This window comes from Panicum virgatum, chromosome 9N (assembly GCF_016808335.1).
Source record: "Panicum virgatum strain AP13 chromosome 9N, P.virgatum_v5, whole genome shotgun sequence".
Taxonomy (NCBI): domain Eukaryota; kingdom Viridiplantae; phylum Streptophyta; class Magnoliopsida; order Poales; family Poaceae; genus Panicum; species Panicum virgatum.
Genome location: NC_053153.1, coordinates 50,701,960 through 50,723,431, shown reverse-complemented (window position 1 = coordinate 50,723,431; position 21,472 = coordinate 50,701,960). Strand labels below are relative to the sequence as shown.

General features: G+C 46.6%; 3 protein-coding genes and 1 non-coding gene across 8 annotated transcripts; 1 reads left to right on the top strand and 3 right to left on the bottom strand.

The window, feature by feature from the left end:
* Positions 1-4,248: 4,248 nt before the first annotated feature.
* LOC120692305 (abscisic acid receptor PYL10-like) lies at positions 4,249-5,352 on the top strand. The gene has a single exon (XM_039975572.1). The coding sequence runs from the start codon at positions 4,404-4,406 to the stop codon at positions 5,031-5,033; it is 630 nt and encodes a 209-aa protein (XP_039831506.1). The 5' UTR covers positions 4,249-4,403; the 3' UTR covers positions 5,034-5,352.
* Positions 5,353-8,388: 3,036 nt separating this feature from the next.
* TRNAM-CAU lies at positions 8,389-8,483 on the bottom strand. Its single transcript has 2 exons — positions 8,446-8,483; positions 8,389-8,424 (listed from the first exon to the last, which is right to left on the bottom strand). It is a non-coding gene; the product is annotated as a tRNA-Met (tRNA).
* A 3,283-nt stretch (positions 8,484-11,766) lies between these two features.
* On the bottom strand, positions 11,767-17,062 carry LOC120687807 (mitochondrial carnitine/acylcarnitine carrier-like protein). 3 transcript variants are annotated; one of them, XM_039969827.1, is made up of 3 exons: positions 16,901-17,062; positions 13,922-14,313; positions 11,767-12,694 (listed from the first exon to the last, which is right to left on the bottom strand). In XM_039969827.1, the coding sequence occupies exons 2-3, from the start codon at positions 14,311-14,313 to the stop codon at positions 12,196-12,198; spliced, it is 891 nt and encodes a 296-aa protein (XP_039825761.1). In that variant the 5' UTR covers positions 16,901-17,062; the 3' UTR covers positions 11,767-12,195. The 3 variants fall into 3 exon arrangements, with proteins under 3 accessions (XP_039825761.1, XP_039825762.1, XP_039825760.1); XM_039969828.1 differs by having other exon boundaries at positions 13,922-14,316; positions 16,901-17,020; XM_039969826.1 differs by lacking the exon at positions 16,901-17,062 and adding an exon at positions 15,158-15,179.
* A 48-nt stretch (positions 17,063-17,110) lies between these two features.
* Positions 17,111-21,026, bottom strand: LOC120687808 (mitochondrial carnitine/acylcarnitine carrier-like protein). Of its 3 annotated transcripts, none has more exons than XM_039969831.1 (4): positions 20,796-21,022; positions 20,233-20,327; positions 19,519-19,913; positions 17,273-18,064 (listed from the first exon to the last, which is right to left on the bottom strand). In XM_039969831.1, exons 3-4 carry the CDS (start codon positions 19,908-19,910, stop codon positions 17,566-17,568), a joined length of 891 nt encoding a protein of 296 aa, XP_039825765.1. In that variant the 5' UTR covers positions 19,911-19,913; positions 20,233-20,327; positions 20,796-21,022; the 3' UTR covers positions 17,273-17,565. The 3 variants fall into 3 exon arrangements, with proteins under 3 accessions (XP_039825763.1, XP_039825765.1, XP_039825764.1); XM_039969830.1 differs by having other exon boundaries at positions 19,519-19,910; positions 20,796-21,021; XM_039969829.1 differs by lacking the exon at positions 20,233-20,327 and having other exon boundaries at positions 17,111-18,064; positions 19,519-19,910; positions 20,796-21,026.
* Positions 21,027-21,472: the final 446 nt, after the last annotated feature.

Here is a 21,472-nt window from a genome sequence, read left to right as displayed (position 1 = left end):
ATAAAATGACACTTTCAAAGTTAATATGACTCACCAAACACTTTGGATGTTTGTCTTGTGAACTCATGGTGATAATCACGACTACTACTAATGACCCGTCACTTGTTCAACAAAGCCAGAGTTCTCAGTTTCTCACCCTCAAGTTACAAAACTAGTGGTACTAGTACAGCTAAAAAGACTAGTACCGTGTGTACAAACTTGCTACCTTTCCTAATTGACAGTTCACATTGCTTTAACAGGTCCACGATCTTTAATGCCAGAAAAAAAATGCAATTGCTGTTTTTTCTTGATAACTTAACATTGCTAGAGAACTAGCAATCATATCATTACCACTAAACAAATCATCACTTTAACAAACTCTCGAACCCGAGAAGAGCCAATTGTTACAGCTAAAAAAGATCACTGCTTTAACAAAACATGTCTTTTATGCTAGAAACAGACAATAGTTACAGCTAAAAGAGTCGCTGCTTTGACAAGCCGTATGCAAGAAACCCACTAGCTAAAAGAGTAGCAGTGTTGAATAAAAATATGATAGTTTTAAAAAACTTGCTAGGTTTCTAACTGCCAACTGACGATATTACTCCCATAATTATGATGGCTTAAAGACATTTGCTTAAATAACTTTCACGACTTAAATATTCGCAATTTTTATAAAATCACTTGTTTCAAGCCATCAAAAGTTAACAAAGAAGCCCTAGAGACATTGATGACTTCATAGCTTGAACAGGCATAACTTTAGTAAATTGTCTTTTTTCAAGTCATTGAAATAACCAAATTAAGAAGCACCAAAGAAACTAGTCTTTTGCGGCTTAAACTGTTGCAACTTCAAGGAACGCCATTATTTTGAGACACTAAACTTTGTGGCTTAAACAGTTGAAACTTTAAGGAGCTCTCTTATTTTCGAGACATTAATTTTATAGACGGTCCTCGGCAGTTGCTACTTAAAGTTTGCAACTTCAACAAACTTTATTTATTTATCACTAAAATTATTAGAGAACCACTATAGGATTGATGGTTCTTGTGGCTTGACATGACTTTAGTAAGTTTATTTGTTTTTAGGCTTTTAAGTTACCAAAGAACCCCTATAAAGTTTGATGCCTATTGCAACTAAATTTTTTACTATAAACGTTGACAATGAAACGAGCAAAAATTGCTGAAGATTATACTATAAACAAGTCAAAGCTCTACTAGAGGGCTTTTTTACTCACTAGGAAAACCTAACATATTTGGCTCCCATGCTATGTCGCCCACACTACTTATTGATTGAAATTAGAACATTTGTCTTCAAAACTCAATGAACTTAAGAACTACCCCTTTGTTTCTTTAAGCAAATGGCAGGAGCTCTGCCTTTCAACTAAAGGGAATAGAAGTTTAATGTACAAGAAAAGGTTAGCCAAACCATCGGATGACACTACCAGAAAACAGCCACTAGTACCGGCTGCCAGGCGCGGTTAGTACCGGCTGCCGCAGCCGGTACTGGCTAGCCGGTACTAAGTGGTCCACCATTTAGTACCGGCCATAGTGACCAGTACTAAACACACCATCCAGAAAAAATGAAACCCTTGATGAATATGAGTGCTCACAAGGATTCAAACCCACAACCTCTAGTTTTGCACCTAGCTTCTCTGCCATCCCAACTAGGCTTCACATGTGGTTGCGTGAGGGATGCTTTCCTTTTGAATAACCCATAAAGTACCATTTAGTACCGGCCAAGACACCGACTGGTACTAAATGTCACCTTTTAGTACCGGTCGGTGTCATTGGCCGGTACTAAATAGCTACGCCATTTTAGTACCGGGCAATGACACCGACCGGTACTAAAAGGTGACATTTAGTACCGGACGGAGGTACGACCCGGTACTAAATGATTTCAAAAAGTGTTAAAATTTAGAACCGGTACTAAATGGCCCCCGAGGACATTTAGTACCGGTCCTTCCTATGACCGGTACAAAGGCTGAGGGATGAATGACTACTTTTCTTGTAGTGTGACTAACCCACCCAAGTGCCGCGGCATAGAACAACACTGCAACGAGTCATCGTTGCCGAGCTGGTTAGAATCCAGTAGCTTCGACTTCCTGAGGCAAACCCCTGACGACTACCACCGGCTGGCAAAAGGCCGAGGTCACGTAAATCATCGTTGCCGAGCTCGAACGCAGCGCGAAGAGCAGCTCTGACTTCCTACCGCGGAACCAAGGCCCCGCCCCAATGACTGCCAACCACACAACAGCAACCCCCCACTAAGAACTACCCTTTACAGCTTGGAAATAACTCTCCACTACTAAATAAATGGCACTCTTAGAACTAAAATAGTGGTTAGTACCCTAGAAACAAAAAATATCTATCTCTTAAGGGCTGCCACCATAACAAGGTTGCAGTGAGTATGCTCGAATATCATGATCCTCTTTAAAAGCCTCATGGTGAATACGCTAGAAAATGGAAGACTTTCATAGCCTAAAAGGTCAAAACTTTACAAACCCGCTTGTTTTTTAGCCATAAAATGAATAAAGAGACCCAAAGACTTTTGTGGCCTAAATGGTGGTGACTTTAACAAACTTTCATGTTTTTGAGCCATCAAATTTAATAAAGAAATACATTTACTTTATTTTTGAGCCATTGGAACTTACAAAAAATCCCTAAAATGCCAATGGATTTATGGGCTTAAATGCCTGCAGCTTTAGCAAATTCCCTTGATTTCGAACCATTACAAGTAATAAATCCATAAATAAACTTATGTCTTCTGTGGCTTAAATTTCTACTATAATAGTTGCTCTCTCAATTCCCTTTTTTATAAGGCATACATGTTTTTATTGAAGCCTCACAGTCTTAAAATATCAATTAGCCTCACATGATACTAATATTGTTATATGAGAGATGACATCATTAGGTTCACATTTGGAAAATGCTTTCTTATGGTGATTATTTTGTGCTACAAACATAATAATATAATAAAAATAAAGATTTAAAGTCTGATTTTGAAATAGAGGAGCTAAAAAACACTAAGAATCCGTAGGACACTTAACATACAAAAATTTCTAGTAAAAAAAGGCAAACTCATAGTAGAGTGCTTTTACCATCAAGGAAAGAGAACAATTGTGCTTTTGTGGCTCCTTCATTGTCACTCATATTATTAGTTTATTACTTATTGATTGGTAGTAGAACATGCATTTTACAAACTCAACAAGCTCAACAACTATACTCTACAGCTCTAAAATGGCCCTTCCACTCCAGATAAATGCCACTTATGGCTAAAATGGTGGCGAATACACCAGGAACAGACCATCCTTATGTGTTCAAAAAAGTTGTCAGCTTGCCACACTATAACAAACTAGCCGTGAACATGAACCAACGATCACTTTGACAACCACACACAATGTACACATAAGAAATGAACTTAGTTTTATAGCTTAAATGTCAACTTTGACAGACTTGCTTTGCTTGGTTTTGAGCTATACTATTAACAAAGAACACTGAAAACACAAAAACTAAAAAATTTTATATATAGCTTAAATGGGGGTAACTTTTAACAAACTCACTTATTTTTTAGCCATTAAGATTATCAAAGGCGTACCATTACAAAAAAAAAGATAAACACTTTTGCATAAACTATCATAGATTTGATAAATTTGCTTGTTTTTTGTAATAGCAAAATGCACAATAGTTGATGGCTTCTGTGCCTTGAACGATCAATGATTTACCGAACTAACTTGTCTAACAGCTTAAACGATCCGATCGTTACCAAACTCATTTGTTCTCAAGTCACTAGAATGATCAAATACCCTGCATGGCGACGACTTCTGTAGTTTTAATGGTAGCATCTTTATGCCGTTTAAATAGCTCAAGAGGTTAAAGTTGGCAGAGAACTTTTCGCGGAGATGTTAAAAGTTAAAGAGGACCTCTTATAGCTTAAATAATCATACATTAAAGTTGAACATTTTACGGCTTAAACAGCGCTAAAGTTTGCATAATGGCCTTGGAAAAAAAAGTTGATTACTACAGTGGTAGAGCCTGCAGCTTGAACAAAATCTCCTTTTTTCCCAATAAAATAATAAAAACCTACAAATATCTGTAGATTACAAAAGAAGACTAGCCAATTCACAAGAAGAAGCATCCAAAATCCAAAAGGAGAACAGCATATAACATGTAAAAAAACACTACTAAAAAAGGCAAAGCCCGGAGCGAGGAGGACAGGGTGTGAATGAACTGAAGGCAAAGCAAAGTGAAGGGCGAGGTAAGCAAGAGGGCAAGAGGTAGAAAGCCCAAATCCCAATTCCCCATCTCTCTCCCTGTCTGTGTATTAATAAAATATACTCGCGCTCCAGCTCAGTGGTTCCGCTCTCCGGCCCTTCCCTCCCCTCCCCTTCCCAAATCACCCCACCCCAGCGAATCCAATCGAGCCCAAGGCGATGGAGCAGCAGGGCGCGGGCGCGGACGGCGAGGTGCCGGCGGGGCTGGGGCTGACGGCGGCGGAGTACGAGCAGCTGCGGTCGACGGTGGAAGCGCACCACCGCTACGCCGTGGGGGCGGGCCAATGCTCCTCCCTGCTGGCGCAGCGCATCCACGCGCCGCCGTCCGCCGTCTGGGCCATCGTCCGCCGCTTCGACTGCCCCCAGGTGTACAAGCACTTCATCCGCAGCTGCGCGCTCCGCCCGGACCCTGAAGCCGGCGACGCCCTCCGCCCCGGCCGCCTCCGCGAGGTCAGCGTCATCTCCGGCCTCCCCGCCAGCACCAGCACAGAGCGCCTCGACCTCCTCGACGACGCCTCCAGGGTCTTCGGCTTCTCCATCACTGGCGGCGAGCACCGCCTCCGCAACTACCGCTCCGTCACCACCGTCAACGAGCTCGCGGGCCCCGGGATCTGCACCGTCGTGCTCGAGTCCTACGTCGTCGACGTCCCCGACGGAAACACCGAGGACGACACCCGCCTCTTCGCCGACACTGTCATCAGGCTCAACCTCCAGAAGCTCAAGTCCGTCGCCGAGGCCAACGCAACCGCCACCACCGACTCCGTCCCTCCGCCGGAGCCGGCGGAGTAGCGGCGGCCGGAATGAGCAAGTGAAGAAAGCAACAGCAAGTTTTGGGCGATTCTGTAATTTCGCTTCATTGGGAAGGATTCCTCTGAATTGAATCTGATCATGGATGGACTCGGACAGGACAAGGGGGGATCAGCTTGAATTAGGTGTCATTGCAAGGGTGCTGCACTGCTGCTACCTGTAATAATCTCTCTTTCTTCTGCTGGATTCCTTCCCTTTTTTCTCTACTTATTCCGGAATTTGGTTAATTTCAGCTTTATGTGATTGGAATGATTCCTTAGGAATTGCAGCTTCTCATGTGAATTTTCATTGCATATTGCCATTTTGTGTTCAACTGCATTGCATATTTGCATGTGCCTATCTTCATCAATGTGATCCATGCATATCTGATCCTCATAGATGGGCGAAGTACAAATGCAAGAGGAGCCTGCTATTGCTAGCACTACTGAACCACAGATTAATTGTGTTCATTATGTAGTTCCATTCATGTCTTAGCAGTTGTTGACTGGTGATGACCATGCATGGTTACATGCTGTGGTAGCAACTGAATTTTTTGAATTGTTTGAGAATGCATGGATCATTGTGGTTTTCAATTCTTTTTTGTCAAGGTTCAGATGAGCATGAGCTGGTAGCCTGGTTCTGTATTTTGTGCAGGCACCTTGGAGCTGGAGTTTTCATTGCCTTGTGTGTGTGTGTGTGGGGGGGGGGGGGGGGGGGGGGGTACTAGCATCATACTTTTGAGTAAACCTCAGGTTGCTCCATCTTAGCAGTACGTGAGGAAATAGCAAGTGTCATCGATTCCTTAGATTGTACTGGTACTATATTTGATGGTTTATCTTGAGATGCTCGTTTAAGTATTATGGCTGGCAGAATGTTTGTCTCTTATTGCCATATTTTGCTGCTACGTGTACACTGTACTCCTTCCAAGGCCAGTGTTTTGGAACAAGCGTCAGATGTGCTATGGCGACGCTTGTTTTGTTTTTCATGGAATGGATATCACCATCTTTCTGTTTCAGTTCCCGAGCAGTGTTTATTTGTATCAAATCAGTGTAGTGTGGTGAATGCATATTCATCTTGTACACATTTTCTGGTGCTTTGCTTGAGCTTGGCATAGCCATGGTCTTGTGCCGATTGGGTTGATAAATTGTTTGGGTAACCATACTTGCTTACACCTTTCTGGACCCGTTTCAGTGACATGATCGTTAAATTGTTTCTTGTTTGAATGATGATCGTTGGATTATTATTATTTTTTAAAATTCTTCCCTTCCGAAGGTTTTACAAATGTTTTACTGTCTCTTGTCAAGTTTGTAACTATTTCTTGTAAAGTTCTTTTGTTCCGAAGGCCGCCGCACCTTCGAGAAGCCATATCTTGCAATGCCTTGGAAAAGCGATGGAAGATTCAGACAGCGAAGGGGGGAAGCATGTAAGATGCTCACAAAACCAATGGCCATTTCCTTTTCTATTCTGCCACAAGTGAAAAATAGGAGAGATTCCCGGGAGCAATGACATTGCACAAGTGACCGGAAATAAAGCCTAGGGTGCTTTGGAATGGCGAGTATATTTATTTGGCCTTTGCTATGGTACACCCAAATAACTGTGGACCGTTGATCTAATACCATATTACCTCTTAGAAGGTAATAGTTTTAATATTTATTCTATATATTTTAAATTAGAAAATAGAGGATTAGATCTAACATGCATGCATGATTAGTTGAGATCTCATATTTCTATTTTTTTCACATGATGTGCCGGCCATTAAATTGAGACAAGAATTATTTTTTATCCTCCATGCACGTGACATATATACCCAGCAGATTGTATGTAACTTTTTTTTGCCATCACGAGTTTTAACATAAATAAATGATGTATATGCACAATTTAGATCTAACATGATTGATACATCGATGGAGCATGTGTACATGTGTGAGTGTAACTTCTTTGTTTTTCTTGGGGAATGACACGAACATGATTGGAGCCTTTGCATACTTGAGTTTGCATCATTTTTTGTGACATAAAGGAACCACCGTGAGTTTATAATGTTATTTTGTAATGATATGAGATGCATACCTTCAAGATCTAACTTGAGATGTGTATGACAAACTTGAAAAAAATATTTTTCCAAACAAGAGAGATCGACATGTAACAAATGTGTCTAGCTACCAACATGTAATTAAGAAACGTGCACACAATTGAATCCTAACAAAATAAGGGAGGATGTCGAGATTTTCATGCATGCGTACATGCAAATTTGCAAGCCTCTGCTAGATCCACGGAAGCAGCATGCAGGTATAGTTAGGATAGCCGGCAGATTTTTCCTTAATTAATTAGTTATTTAGTTTTCCTCCTAATATTCAAGGGCTAAGATTTATTTGAACTCTTACCTCCTAAAAGGTAATTGGAGTACCGTAGCAAAGCCCTATTTATTTAGGTGCTCTACTTCCATCTCACCAATCCCCTTTGCTTCATCAGTGATTCGGCATCACCAAAAGTTTATGAGCAATCAACAGTGTCTTCTCATGGCCTTTTCCCCGTCTTTCTTGCCAATTCAGTCCCATCACCAACTGGTTTAGATTCCTTCTGCTTTGCAGCCACAACTGAAATAAAAAGCTGGTGGAAAATCCACATATCCCTGAATGATATTAATGGGCTGTGATCATATGCTTGTGCTCCAAAAGTGAAAAACAAAGTGGTCCCTAGACCAACAACAAGAAACCAGTGTCCCGGCGATGAAATTGCTCGAGACTCTCATCAGACATTCAGTCCTGATGAGATCAACCTTGGCTTGTCCAAACGAAAGGAAGCCTAGAAAAGGATCCACCACATTCTATCTCATAATATGCATTTCTTCAAAACAAAAGTCGCCATCCATATTCGAGTCTTCATAGGCTGACTTTGAAACGCGGCTATTTCCTTTGTAACCACAAATTCACTGAAATACAAGTCCTGTACTTCCAATCTATTTTTTAAAAAAAATTGCAGCATAATTTCTTATTCTTTACATGGCAGAAGCAGAGGTGTAATGCTGGCTGCCGTGCCGTCGGAGATGATGAGAGAGAGAATTAAAAGTCTTGGAAGCAGTTGCACCCACATGGCGCTGCCTTTGGGACACTGACCTCCCCTCATCAACTTGCTCAACTTGCCCTAATAATCAAAAGGACAAGGACTAGGCATGGCATGGCTGGCCAGGATACCATCATGTCAAGCTCAACTCATACCATTAAATATTTCTCAAAAGTCCAACAGCTAGTGATCACTAGATCACATCATCGGAGAAAAAAAAAACTTCAGAAACTTTTAGTCTGAAAATTTAGCTTGTGGCCAGGATGCAGACAAAGTTGCAGAGGCAACAAAAAAATATTGGGGTGAGAGAGGCTCGAACTCTCGACCTCAGGAGTCAGGATAACTCACGATTAGCTATGAGACCTACGCGCTAGCCAACTGCGCCACCACCCCATTGCTGCGATCGTTACTCTATATGTTTTTATAGCACTTCTGACAATGGCAACAAATATAGAAATTCAGCTGGATCGCAATTTTTTAGGGTAGATCGCAATTATGAAGTCAGCATTAGAAATTAAACAGCAGATTACACTACAACAGTGAGAGGTCAGAATCATTAGCTCTGAAATTTTGGGACAGACGCTATGCACACAGCACACCAACCAAAGTCACCAAATGCTCGCAGCGGCAGGACCTTACCAGCTTCATTAAATTTTAAGGAAACCCTTGATCTTCGTAAGAGCAAGGTTTATTGTTCCGCCCTGTGGCCAACGGTAAGAAACGTTAGGTAAGCCTAGCTGGGTGAAATGGTGGTGGTGGGTCCCGCTGCCTTTAATACTCACTGTGCACTATAAACCAATAAGAGTACAAGAATCAGCGGTAGAAGGCTATCCACCCGCTTTTTGCCAGCGCGTAGCGAGTCGTTCGCTTCCTTCTCTCTCCTATTTTTTCTCACACACATGTCGGATTCCGTCTGCTCAACGCCGTTTATAATACTTGCTCTAACCCTATGGCACCAAAGCGAAGGCATGAGCAAAGCTCCAATCCGACATGATCATTGTCACCATCACGACAAATTGACATGGATCAGTAGAAGTGGGAAAAAATCAGAAGAAACTGAAACAGACGAGATCAACCACCCTAGCGTGGACATGGACATCTCGTAGGCCAAGAAGCAGGCGGTGTTGGCCGGCACGTTGCGCGCCATTGCGGGGCCGAACCCCTTGTAGAGGCCCTTCACGCCGTCAGCGGCGAGGATCTTCCTGAAGGAGTCCATGGAGCCCGAGTAAGTACTTGGGGAGTTGGGATCATTCTTGTAGTCATCCACTTGGAGTACGCTATTGACAATGTTAGTCAGTTACATAGACAGAGCCCTAGAAGGAGGCGCCGACGAGCCGGCCCGCCACGATCATCAAGCCCCGACCAAGATGCTACGTGCCCTGCCCGCCGGCGATGACCTATTTGATTGCCTCGTACATGCCGAACATGATGACATTGCCGCTTGCCACACGCCTCACGCGCCAGCATCGGGAAGATCTCCAATCGGACATCTCATGCCGCCCTCCGATTAGAGCACGTGCTTGGTGATGTCGATCAGACTGCCATATTTCGCGGCCCCAGCTAAGGCGGCAATGGTGGCTTCCACGACTCCTCCAGTGCCGGTTGCAATGGTGGTAGGATCAGGGGCAACTGTCGCCAAGGCGCTCTGGCCAGGCCTTGCAACCTGACTCATTATTAGCATGAATGGATCAGTGCTCCGGCTCATGTTCGCCAAAATGCTATTAAACATTAACACTATTGATATAGTTTACAAAATGCAAATATCTAGAACTATTGGAACAAAATACTAGTCTACTGAATATTGAACAGCTGGATCAAATACCAGGCTATTGAATACTAAACTATCGGATCAAATACTAGTCTACTGAATATTGAACTGCAGGATCAAATACCATGCTACTGAATATTGAACTATTGGATCAGATACTAGTCTACTGAATAGCTAGATCAAAAATCAAAGAATAAACTACCGAAACAACTTGAGATAGAATAGAGCTCCCTAATACTAGTACTGCTAAAAACACCATAGTACAGAACTACATGAGATCCGAACTGATCTCCTGATACTCCGAGGAAACTACCAAAAATAGAAAAAAGATACTGAGCTAATAATTTATTGTATTTGATAACTCAACGTAGCTTGAATATGCCAATTGCTGAACCATATTTTCTACCATTTGTTGTATAACACTAAAAAACTAATCAAAATTACTGAAAACAATACTCAACCACTCCTAAATAATAGCTGAACTATCAGTCTAATATTTTTCTATGTAAACTCGAATAGATTGAATAGGTCAATTACTGAACCACTTTAGCACCAGATATGACGCATAACAGTAAAACTAGAATTCATTCCATAAATTACTAATGTACAACAAAACATACATAGAGTAGTAGGTTGAGTAAGACAATTACTGACAGAAGATGTCGCACTGTTTAGTCATTTTCGAATTCCAGCACAAGGTTTCAGTAATTTTCAGTCCCTATCTGTCCACAAATTGGCCAAAATTACAACAAAATCACTAGCGAGTAGAGAGATTATGGGTGATGAGAGAGACAATTACTGAGGTAGATGTGCATTACCCACCAATCAAAGCAAAATTAGAGAGATCAAAAAGTATCAGGGGAGGAGCAGCTGCCTGATTCGAGAAGGATGGAGGTGGGGAGCTCCGGCTCTACTAAGACTAGTTTTTGTTAGCCCATGGGCCCCATCAGCGTCTGTCCTCGTAGCTCTCTCTCTAAGATTTTATATAAACATGTCCTTCTCTAATCAATCTATATGCAGCAGAAATAATTTATAGTTATGTCAGATCACTGAACCACCACATCATGATCGAAGCGTGTTAGTGCTACGGAACTTGGTCAGGTGGATCATCTTTTTCCTTTTCTTTCCTATTTGTTTTGCTCTGCGCCCTTATTCCACTTATAAAAAAGTCCTACTAGTAGCTAACTTCACGCTGAATAGGAGGACTGGAGGACGAGGCCGATAGTGACGAGCTGCGCGACTGAGGTTCCCATAACAGCCAACCAACCAAACACTTCCTTACACCTTTTATATGGCTACCCTACCATACTCTACTCATGTCATCCAATGACATTTCACTCAACTCTCCATAATGGCTACATATGCCATCTCCAAATGGCTTCTACTTAGCATGGCTTGTGTGTGTAGTATTTTCATGTGCCCACTTCTACACTCTTCTACAATTCTTGAGTTTTCTCCATCCTTATCCTGTCATACAAAATATATCTTCTCTAGAACATTCCATACTTCACCATAAAGCATGAGAACTATGACACATACATGCTCTCCACTCTTCTAGAACCTTCTTACCTTGCAATGAACTTTTCCTTATGCATTGCATAATTCAATAGTTAGTTTCTGGTGATTTCCACAATTTTTTATAATATTCGAAGTATGCATTGCATATTTCAACAATTTTGTTTTTCCTTCCTTATTTCACCCTTGTGTTTAAGGACACATGGATGTATTATATTAGTTTTTCATTCTTATTTTCCCTTCATTCATTGCTTCTCCTTCCTTGACATAAAATTATTTTTCTTATAGCACACCAATTAAATTTTGAGCAACACTGTTATTAGCTATTTTTGTTGTATCTATTAACTGGTTTCAACATGAACTTTTTACCCTAGTAAAGACTGTCAGAAGATCTTCATCCAATGATATAGATTCTTCTATTTTTCAGAATAACGTGGTAATGTTCAGGCATTGTAACGGAACAGCACACTCCACTACCCCGGCGAACATTTTTCGCGACGAGCAGTGCCTCAGGCCCTCAGCCTCACAGGAGAGACACATTGGATAAATCTGGCAGGCCAGAGGTGTAAAACAGATTGCTTCGCGAGGTACAAAACAAATCAAACGAAGAACACTTGGGCTGATTCAGGCAAGGGCAGAAGGCCAATGGTGGGCTCTGTGCAAAGGGAGACGAGCTGACGAGGGCCACTCGCCACCAAACGCCACAAGTCCACAACCCAGCAAAGCAAAGGCCACCATTCCACCACCATCAGATCACTATCACCAGCACCACCACTCCAATGGCAATGGGCAATGGCACATTGGCACGGGAGTCGCATCTAATCAACCGAGCGTCGATCTTGTTATCTCGTACGCCACGAAGGTAGCAGCATTGGCAGGGACGCTGCGCACCATGGCCGGTCCGAACCCCTTGAACAGGCCCTTCACGCCATCGGCCGCCACGATCTTCCTCAGCGCGTCCAGGGACCCCGAGTAGCGTGGGTTCTTGTAGTCGTCCACCTGGATCACGCTCTTCACCACGTCTGTCGGGTACACCGACAGCCAGAAGAAGGCGCCGGCGAGGCCACCGGCCAGGATCTGGGATCCCCTGCCGAGGTTCGACGTGTCAGGGCCGCCGGCGAGGTACTGCTTCGCGGCCTCATACACGCCAAACATCACCGCGTTGCCGGGGACCTCACGGCCCATCGTTGGTACCAGGCCCTTGAAGAGACCTCTCGCGCCGGCGTCCCGGACGACGTGCTTTGCCACATCGATCGGGCCTTTGGGTAGAACCACGCCGGAGGCGGGGGCTGCCTCGGCTAAGGAACTCTGGGCTTGCAACCTGCAACAGGGGAAACTAAGTCTGTTATCTGAGCCAAGTCATGAAGGAAATGTAAACTGTAAGCTATTTGTATTGACACAAATAAATTTCCGGCGATCCAATTTTATGACTTTTGGTAAAGAGCACAAGTCATGAAGGAAATCAATACTAACAGGCTTACATGGAGAACGTTATGGCACTAATCTAAAGAGCACAATTTTTTTTTTATCGAAAACGCTGGAGAATTGTGTTTCATTTCACTAAGAGAACAGCACCTGCATTTGATTTGGATCACAATCAATACTGTATTACTGTATGGCTATGTCTAGCATTAATGTGCTGAAAAGATTTGAGGAGATATAACATGCACAGCAGTTTACACCACAGCTCCTGAAATCTTAATATAATTTGAATCAGCATGCATTTTAAAATGAGCCTGACTAGCTAGAGATCTATTTGCAAACTGAAAATAAGCACACAAATAATTTTTAGTTTGTCTTGACAATAGAGATAAATAGTTTTTTCAGGTTCTCTTAATCTCTTATGAATTAGAACATTATTCGCAGGAGTGGTAAAGAGCCTTAATTTTTAGCCTAGATAATATAAGGGCCGGGCCCTAAAAGGATCGGGCTCTAATCCTATACAATTTTAAGCTAAAAATATTAAGGGCCAAGTTGGACTGTAAAGAGAACATTAAGGCCATGACCCATTATCACGCCTTCGCAGCAGATGTTTATGCTAATGTAAAACATGTTATATATGGTGCCAGTGAGTTAAGCTGAGAAACACTAGATGCTTGGCAATTTTAGTTCCTGACTGCAGGATGTCTAACACCCACAGTAAAGTGCATTAACTAGAAGGCCAGATGTCATATTATCATGTATTCTGCATGAGTCTAGTTTGCAGGAACTTCATTTGTAAGCTGAATAGAACAAGCCAGAGAAATGATATGACTGAGTCTATTTGTTCATGCTCACACAAGCACACGAATATATACTCTTTATTAGTTGTTCAATCTTAAGCTGACAGACTGGATAAATCGAGGATTCTCTAGCATTAATTTGATATTGTATGATGCAAGTGGATATTCTGTATCTGACATGTATGATGTCTAACATCTGCAGGAAAGTTTCATAGAAGGGCACCGATAGTTACGAGAAGTAAAAGTTAACATGCAAAACTGGACCGTCCAAACATTCACCATTCAAGCGAACAGAGCGATGTAAAAATTGGCCTGGCTCCACTGACCTGCACTTGATGAGCTCGGTGGGGCACGCCAGGAACGAGACGGCGACTCCCGCGCCGGCGCCGGCGACGACCTGCTGGCCGACGGTGAGCGGCGCGCCTGGCTCGGAGCGCAGCACGGCCTCCATCTGGCCCCTAACGGTGAACAAGAGAGCATTGAATGCTGCTACGGTGGCTAGAGGTGCCCCCATTCCCTTGTACAATCCCCTCGGCCCTTCAGCAGAGATCGTCTGCTTAACAGCATCCATGGCGCCTGCATACTTGGGGAGCTGGCCAGGAGCAGGGGTGGGCTGGCTCTGAAGCTTCACCTTGATGGTGTCGAATGGGTGCCCAACAAACAGGTTGGCAGCCCCTCCTACGGTCCCGGCTGTCAGGTCCTTCACAACGTCCCCCATCTGCTAAATGCAACAAACATCAGCTCCATTTCATTCAATTTGCCAGTAAAGATTCATGGCAGAATTCTGCATCAAGCACCGCCTGTCTGGATGGTGACTAAGAACAAGCCAAGCCAAGCCGATAAGCAAAATAACTATCAACGTACCATGCAAAGAATTCTACACTGGCATATTGACCCTACTACAGAAAAAACAAGTCAGCTTGGCTTTTCTGAGGAACAAACAAACAAACAGCACAGCACAGAACACGAACAGGTCAGCTGGTTGGTTCAAAATTAGAAATTTACAATGTAGCATCCATCCATCAATGGAGGTGCCAAAGAAGATGACACCGTGACATGAACGCTCGCTCGTATCTTTCAAAAAAAAAAAGACATGAACGCTCGCCACTTTTGCCAGGACAGGGGGTGCAGAACCCTTTAGACCGACCCAACGGGGCACGGTATCCCGCCCCCCCCCCCACACTGGGGCGGATCCGTCCGCTACGCGCTCCAACGGCGTCCCCCACCGCGCACTCCAAATTGGAGGTCGGGGTCTGCGTCCCCCACAGGTGGAGGGCGTACGGACGCCCCCTACCGGCGCGCATGGGCTCACGCCAACGGCCGTGCCTCCTTCGCGCGCGCGGAGCCGTCGTAGCGCCGAGGTAGTTGGTTGGAGTAGGAGGTCTAGATAATATTAAAATACGTGGTAATTGGAGTTAGTTGGAGAAAGAAATATAAAATATTGGATGGTGGGGTATAAGGGGTGTGGTATTGAGCGTATTATTGGAGAAAATTTTGATATGGAGTGCGGAATCTATTTAGGAGGAGAATATTTTTTTTTAGGGGTGGACTTTAGAGGATACCATTGGAGACAGTGTTAGGGTTTAGCACGCCGGGCTCGGAGCGCAGCACGGCCTCCATCTGGCCCCTGACTGTGAAGAGGACGGCATTGAATGCGGCGACGGTGGCGAGCGGCGCACCCATGCCATTGTAGAGGCCCCGGGGCCCCTCGGCGGCCAGCGTCTGCCTGACGGCATCGGCGCCGCCGGCGTAATCGGGGCAGCTGGTCGGGCGGCGGCGTGGGCTGGCTCCGCAGCTTCTCCTTGATGGTGTCGAACGGGTAGCCCACCACCACCTGAGTCGCGCCGCCCACCGTGCCGGCTGCCAGGTAATTGGCCACGTCACCCATCTGCGCCGCACACTGTTTGCAAGTTTCAGTGGGTGCTGCTGAATGACATACTCTGCTCGGTACTCATTTTCAGATGTTCTTCTCAGTGCGTCAGTTTTCTCTGTTTCACTTCACGTGAGTCCAACAACGATATGCAAATGCATATATGCCTCCGTTGCGAGACTGCCTCGCCGAACGCACCTCCAACAGCACACGCAAAGAGCAACAGAGAGGATAGCCAAAAATGAATCGCCTCTCTCCTCCTATGCATTTGACGCGGCGGTGGGCGAGCGGCGTGGGCACGGGCGAGCGCGAGCGCGGCAGTGGGCGAGCGGCGCGGGTGCGGGCCGACGAGCGCTGGCCGCGGCGGCGGGCGAGCTCGGGGGCGGCCGCGGGCATGACGGCGGCCCCCTGCTTCACCTCCGGCGGCGCGGCCCCCTGCTCACCTCCGGCTCCCTCCTCGCCGCGGAGATCTGGAGGGACGGAGGGTGCCGGTGCTCGCTCGATCCGCTCGCCGCTTGCAGTGCGCGCGGAGCTCGGCCACCCGCCCTGCCGCGGTGGCGCGGAGCTCGCCCGCCCGCGGCGGCACGTGGATCCGCGGAGGAGGAAGCCGCGGAGGGAGGGAGCCACGGACGGAGGGCGCTGCGGAGGGAGGTGGCCGGAGCTCGGGCGGGCGGGGAGGGGGCGGAGGGGAGGGCGCCACGGAGGGAGGTGGTCGGAGCTCGTGCGGGGTGGAGGAGATGCGGCCACCGGCGGGGTGGAGGGGCCAGCACCAGCAGGCGAGGAGGTGCGCAGCGGGCCTCCCTCTCCTCCAGCGGAGGGGGCGAGGCGGACCGTCGGCGCGGACGGTCCGCCACCAGAGGGCCAAGACCGCCGGGGTCTTCTGCGTCAGCTGTTGGAGACAGTAAAAATGCATTGGGAACACATCCACTGTAGACGATGCAAACGAACGGATGCATGTCCCATTTTGCATATAGTTGTTGAAGTCAGCCTTAGGTTGAGTAAACACAGGACACAGTTGAAGAAATGCAAAGGTCACGTTCACAATCCCCACCGGCGGATCCACCGCCGGCGACCACGGGCCGCCGTCCGGCTCGTCGGCGAAACACGAAGGTGATACCCTTTTTATCGTAAGTGTAAATACGATATTTTCTAAATATAAATACTTACTAGACGTAAGTGATGACGTCTAGGTGCCTCAGCTTCACAGGGGAGGCACATCAGGTTCTAGCAGGCCAGAGGTGAAGAACAAGATTGCTTTGCGAGGTACAAAACAAACGAAAAGAAAAACACTTGGGCTGATTCATGCTACCGTCTGATAAAAATCGGCAGAACCGTGTTTGGTCGACGAATCCCAAATCGGAGAGAGAGAGAGAAAGCACCAGCAATACCCATACACAACCAAATGTAAGGTAATCGGCAGGGGAACAATCCTTACTTGTGCAAGGAGAGGAGCGGCGGCGGCCGCCGGCGCCGGCGGCCGATGCCGGCAATGGAGGCGGAGCCTCTTCCGCACCCAACGACTCGACTGGATTCCACCCACGTACCACTGAGCTGGCGGCTCCCCCACACCAACCAGAGCGGCAACTTGGAGTACCAAAAAGCACGGGAGATATTCCACTCCCAAACAAACAAAAAGAAAACAATATGCAGAAAGGGAGGGAATAAAATTCAGGCTGCGAGGAGGACAAGGGCACAAGGCCAATGGTGGGCCACTCGCCACCAGACGCCGCAACCCAACAATGCAAAGGCCACCAGTCCACCACCATCAGATCAACATCACCAGCACCACCACTCCAACGCCATCGGATCACCGTCGGATGGGCAACCATCACGACGAGGACAGTATTATTTTTCTATCAGCAACCACTCTCACTCAATCCATCCATGAACGTCTTATTAAGCTTGCTTATTAAACAATCTCACCATTGCAGTGTTCCCTCTTTTTTTCTCCCTAAAAATGCTTGCAATTGTACAGTTCTGGGTTGCACTTGCAAGGCGTGCCTGTGTTTCCATCCTGAGTAGCTATCGAAGATGCAGCAGCTCCAGCCTCCAGCCGTATGCCATCAGAAGGATTGGCAATGGCACTGGAGTCGCAGCCAATCAACCGAGCGCCGATCTTGTTATCTCGTACGCCACGAAGGTAGCAGCATTGGCAGGGACGCTGCGCGCCATGGCCGGTCCAAACCCCTTGTACAGGCCCTTCACGCCATCGGCCGCCATGATCTTCCTCAGCGCGTCCAGGGACCCTGAGTACCGTGGGTTCTTGTAGTCATCCACCTGGATCACGCTCTTCACCACGTCCGTCGGGTACACTGACAGCCAGAAGGAGGCACCGGCGAGGCCACCAGCCAGGATCTGGGATCCAATGCCAAGGTTCGACGTGTCAGGGCCGCCGGCGAGGTACTGCTTCGCGGCCTCATACACGCCAAACATCAACGCGTTGCCGGGGATCTCACGGCCCATTGTTGGTACCAGGCCCTTGAAGAGACCTCTTGCGCCAGCGTCCCTGACGACGTGTTTAGCCACATCGATCGGGCCTTTGGGTAGAGCTACGCCGGAGGCAGCTGCTGCCTCGGCTAAGGAACTCTGGGCTTGCAACCTGCAACAGGGGAAGCTATCTCAGAAGCAGTAAAATGGCATGGCCAGAAGTGGTAATTTCTTAACATTCTCTTTAACAATAGATCTCAGAGAACGTAAAATGCACAAGAGATGCCTGCACAGCCCTTGAATGTTATCTGAACCACAGTCTGTTCTACATGAGTATGTCTTGTAGGAACTCATTGCAAACAGAAAAGCTATTTGTATTGACACAAATAAACTTCCAGCAGTCCAATTTTATGACCTTTGCTAAAGAGCACAAGCCATACTAATAGACTTATATGGAGGACGCTAATCTAATGCAGTTAGGCATGGTACAATGCGAGTATGGCAAATTGTCTTACATGTATGATTTCTAACATCTGCAGGAATGCACAATTCATAAAGAATGGATATTAGTACTTTACCACATCGATTCCAATTGAACATTGAAGTGAAGAACAGAATCGAAGAAGATAGCTAACATGCCTACAAGGTATGATGCAAGTAGGATGAACAGAGAAACACTGCCTGTCTGAAAAGATTACTCAAAGAATGTAAGATGCACAAATGATAGCACAGCTCCAGCTCCTGCATTTTTTTTCTTGAAAATGCAGGTGAACTGTGTTTCATTTCATTAAGAGAACAGCTCCTGCATTTGATTTGGATCACAATCAATTCTGCATGACTATGTCTAGCGCTAATGTGCTGAAAAGATGCGAGGGGACATAACATGCACAACAGTTGACAGCACAGCTCCTGAAATCTTAATGTAATTTGAATCACCATGCAGCTTACATGAGCCTGACTAGAGGGAAAACTATTTGCAAACTGAAAATAAGCACATAAATAATTTTTATTTGTGTTTGACACTAGCCATAAATAAATTTTCAGCTGTCTCTTGTGAATTAAAGCATTATTCACAGCAGATGTTTATGTTAATGTAAATAGCCATGATATCGTGCCAGTGAATTAAGATGAGAAACACTGGATGCTTGGCAATTTAGTTCCTAGCTGCATTATGTCTACCATCCACAGGAAAGTGCATTAACTAGAAGGACAAATATCATATTATCATGTATTCTGCATGAGTGCAATTTGCAGTAACTTCATTTGTGAAGTGAATAGCACAAGCCAGAGAAAAGATATGAGTTTATTTGTTCATGGTCACACAAACACATGGATACTTTTTAGTTGTTCAATCTAAAGCTGGGTAGGAAATTTTTAATAGACTTGATTCAATCGAGGATGCCGCAGCATTAATTTGATGTTGTATGATGCAAGTGAGATGAACTGGGATGCATGGATATTCCGTATCCAACATGTATGATGCCTAACATCTGCAGGAAAGTTTCAAAGAATGGAAACTATATTTACCACAAGAAGTAAAAGTTAACATGCAAAACCAGACCGACCAAACATTCACCATTCAAGCAAACAACAAAGCCATGTAAAAATTGGCCTGGCTCCACTGACCTGCACTTGATCAGTTCTGTTGGACATGCCAATAATGAGACTGCAATTCCAGCACCACCACCAGCAACAACTTGCTGCTTCACGGTCAGCGGCGCACCAGGTTCTGACCTCAGGAGAGCCTCCATCTGCCCCCTCGCGCTGAACAAGAGAGCATTGAATGCCGCGACAGTTGCTAGAGGTGCCCCCATTCCCTTGTACAAGCCTCTCGGGCCTTCAGCTGCAATCGTCTGCTTAACAGCATCGATGGCGCCTGCATACTTGGGGAGTTGGCCAGGAGCAGGGGTGGGCTGGCTCTGAAGCTTCACCTTGATGGTGTCGAATGGGTGCCCAACAACCAGGTTGGCAGCCCCTCCTACGGTCCCGGCTGTCAAGTCCTTCACAACGTCCCCCATCTGCTAAATGCAACAAAAATCAGTTCCATTTAATTCAATTGCCAGTAACTATGAGAAAAAAAACTATAAATGACTTGATGCAAGTAAAGATTCATGGCAGAATTTTGCATCAGGCACCGTATGTCTGGAATTAAACGAAGAACAAGCCAAGCCAAGCCGATAAGCAAAATTACAGTCAACGTACCAAAGAATTCTACACTGGCATATTGACCCTACTACAAAAAAACAAGTCATCTTGTTTTTTCAGAGGAACAAACACGCCAGGACTTCGAACAAACAAACAAGCAGAACAGGTCAGATGGTTCAAAGTTTAGAAATTTACATTTTGGCAACTATCAATGGAGATGCCAAAGAAAATAACACAGTGGCCTGAACGCTCGCCACTTTTGCCAGGACAGGTGTACGCCGAACCCTTTCCTGCAGAAGCGTTAATGGTGAACCATCAGAATCCTCAGGCACATTCCCTGGCTTGAAGACAGAAGGGAAAAAGCCGTGGTCTGCGGAGTCGAGAACCCAACAAGGCAACAATCCGAGTATGTCGCGCTCAACGTTGGCCTGCCATCCCGCCTCACCGGTCGCCAGTAGACCACGATCCAAACCTCACGAACACACCGAGAGCGAATCGCAGGGGTGCCCTTTGCGGCCGCCGCCGCCGCGAACAGAAACAACAGCAGCGCGGCACGCGCGCGCGCGCGGCTCGATACGACACGACAACTAACCGGAGGTGCTACGAAATGATCCGCGCAGACGAAGCCGCCGCGGACCTAGCAGCGGGGCGGGGAACGGTACGAGAAGGGGACCGGACCCGAGCGATCCGACAAGCAATGCGGCGGGGCGTGCGGCTGCGGAGTAGGAGGAGGAGGAGGAGCTGGGCGGGCGGATCACCTCGGGGTCGGGGCCGGGCGCCGGGGGTGGTGGAGGTCGGTGCCGCCGCCGCCGCTGCCGGTGCCGCCTGGGGGCCTCCTGCCTGGGGCCCTGGGTTGGTCCGAGACTCCGATTCGAATCGCGGGCGCTGCCGGACAAAGCCCTAGGGGAGTTGGTCGCTCGCGTAGCGCGCGCGCGCGTGGGGCCACTCGCTTGGTTCACGGGGTTCGTTCTGCGCCGGCTCCGGGTGGGCGAGCCGGAGTAGAGTATATAGGCACAGGCGGCGGCAGCAGGAGTGGGCGCAGAGTCACACACCCACCTTCCGACCTTCACCTTCTTTACCAGCGTCCAGCGATGCGATGCGACCAATCCAGCTCGCGTCGCGGCCAGAGACAGAGCATCACGCGTCAGCCAATCCGGCGGCCGAGGGCGGGAGGGGGGACAACAAACAACTCGGACGGGGTTGGTGGGTGAGCTAGTGCCTGGGAAGGAACAGTTGGTGGATGCGGACGGGAACCTGGCCTATGTCCATCCCCCAGGGCCCAGGCACCACCACAACGCGCTCACACCGCACCTGATCAAACGGGCCATTGCTATCGCTTTGCTTCCACCCCGCCCGTTTCTTCTCTCTAGCCGTGCCGCCGGCCGGTTAGCCTGGCCCGCAGGGGTCGTGACCAGAACCAACACGGGGAACCTGG

What these genes read in the sequence shown, in the direction of transcription:
- LOC120687807 (XM_039969826.1), bottom strand. An exon ending in ACCGAGCTCATCAAGTGCAG is followed by an intron (nt 12,695 to 13,921) that starts GTCAGTGGAGCC and finishes CCCCTGTTGCAG; the next exon opens with GTTGCAAGCCCAGAGTTCCT.
- LOC120692305 (XM_039975572.1), top strand. Translation starts at nt 4,404, where the DNA reads ATGGAGCAGCAGGGCGCGGGCGCGGACGGCGAGGTGCCGGCGGGGCTG.
- LOC120687808 (XM_039969829.1), bottom strand. Translation starts at nt 19,910, where the DNA reads ATGGGGGACGTTGTGAAGGACTTGACAGCCGGGACCGTAGGAGGGGCT. An exon ending in ACAGAACTGATCAAGTGCAG is followed by an intron (nt 18,065 to 19,518) that starts GTCAGTGGAGCC and finishes CCCCTGTTGCAG; the next exon opens with GTTGCAAGCCCAGAGTTCCT.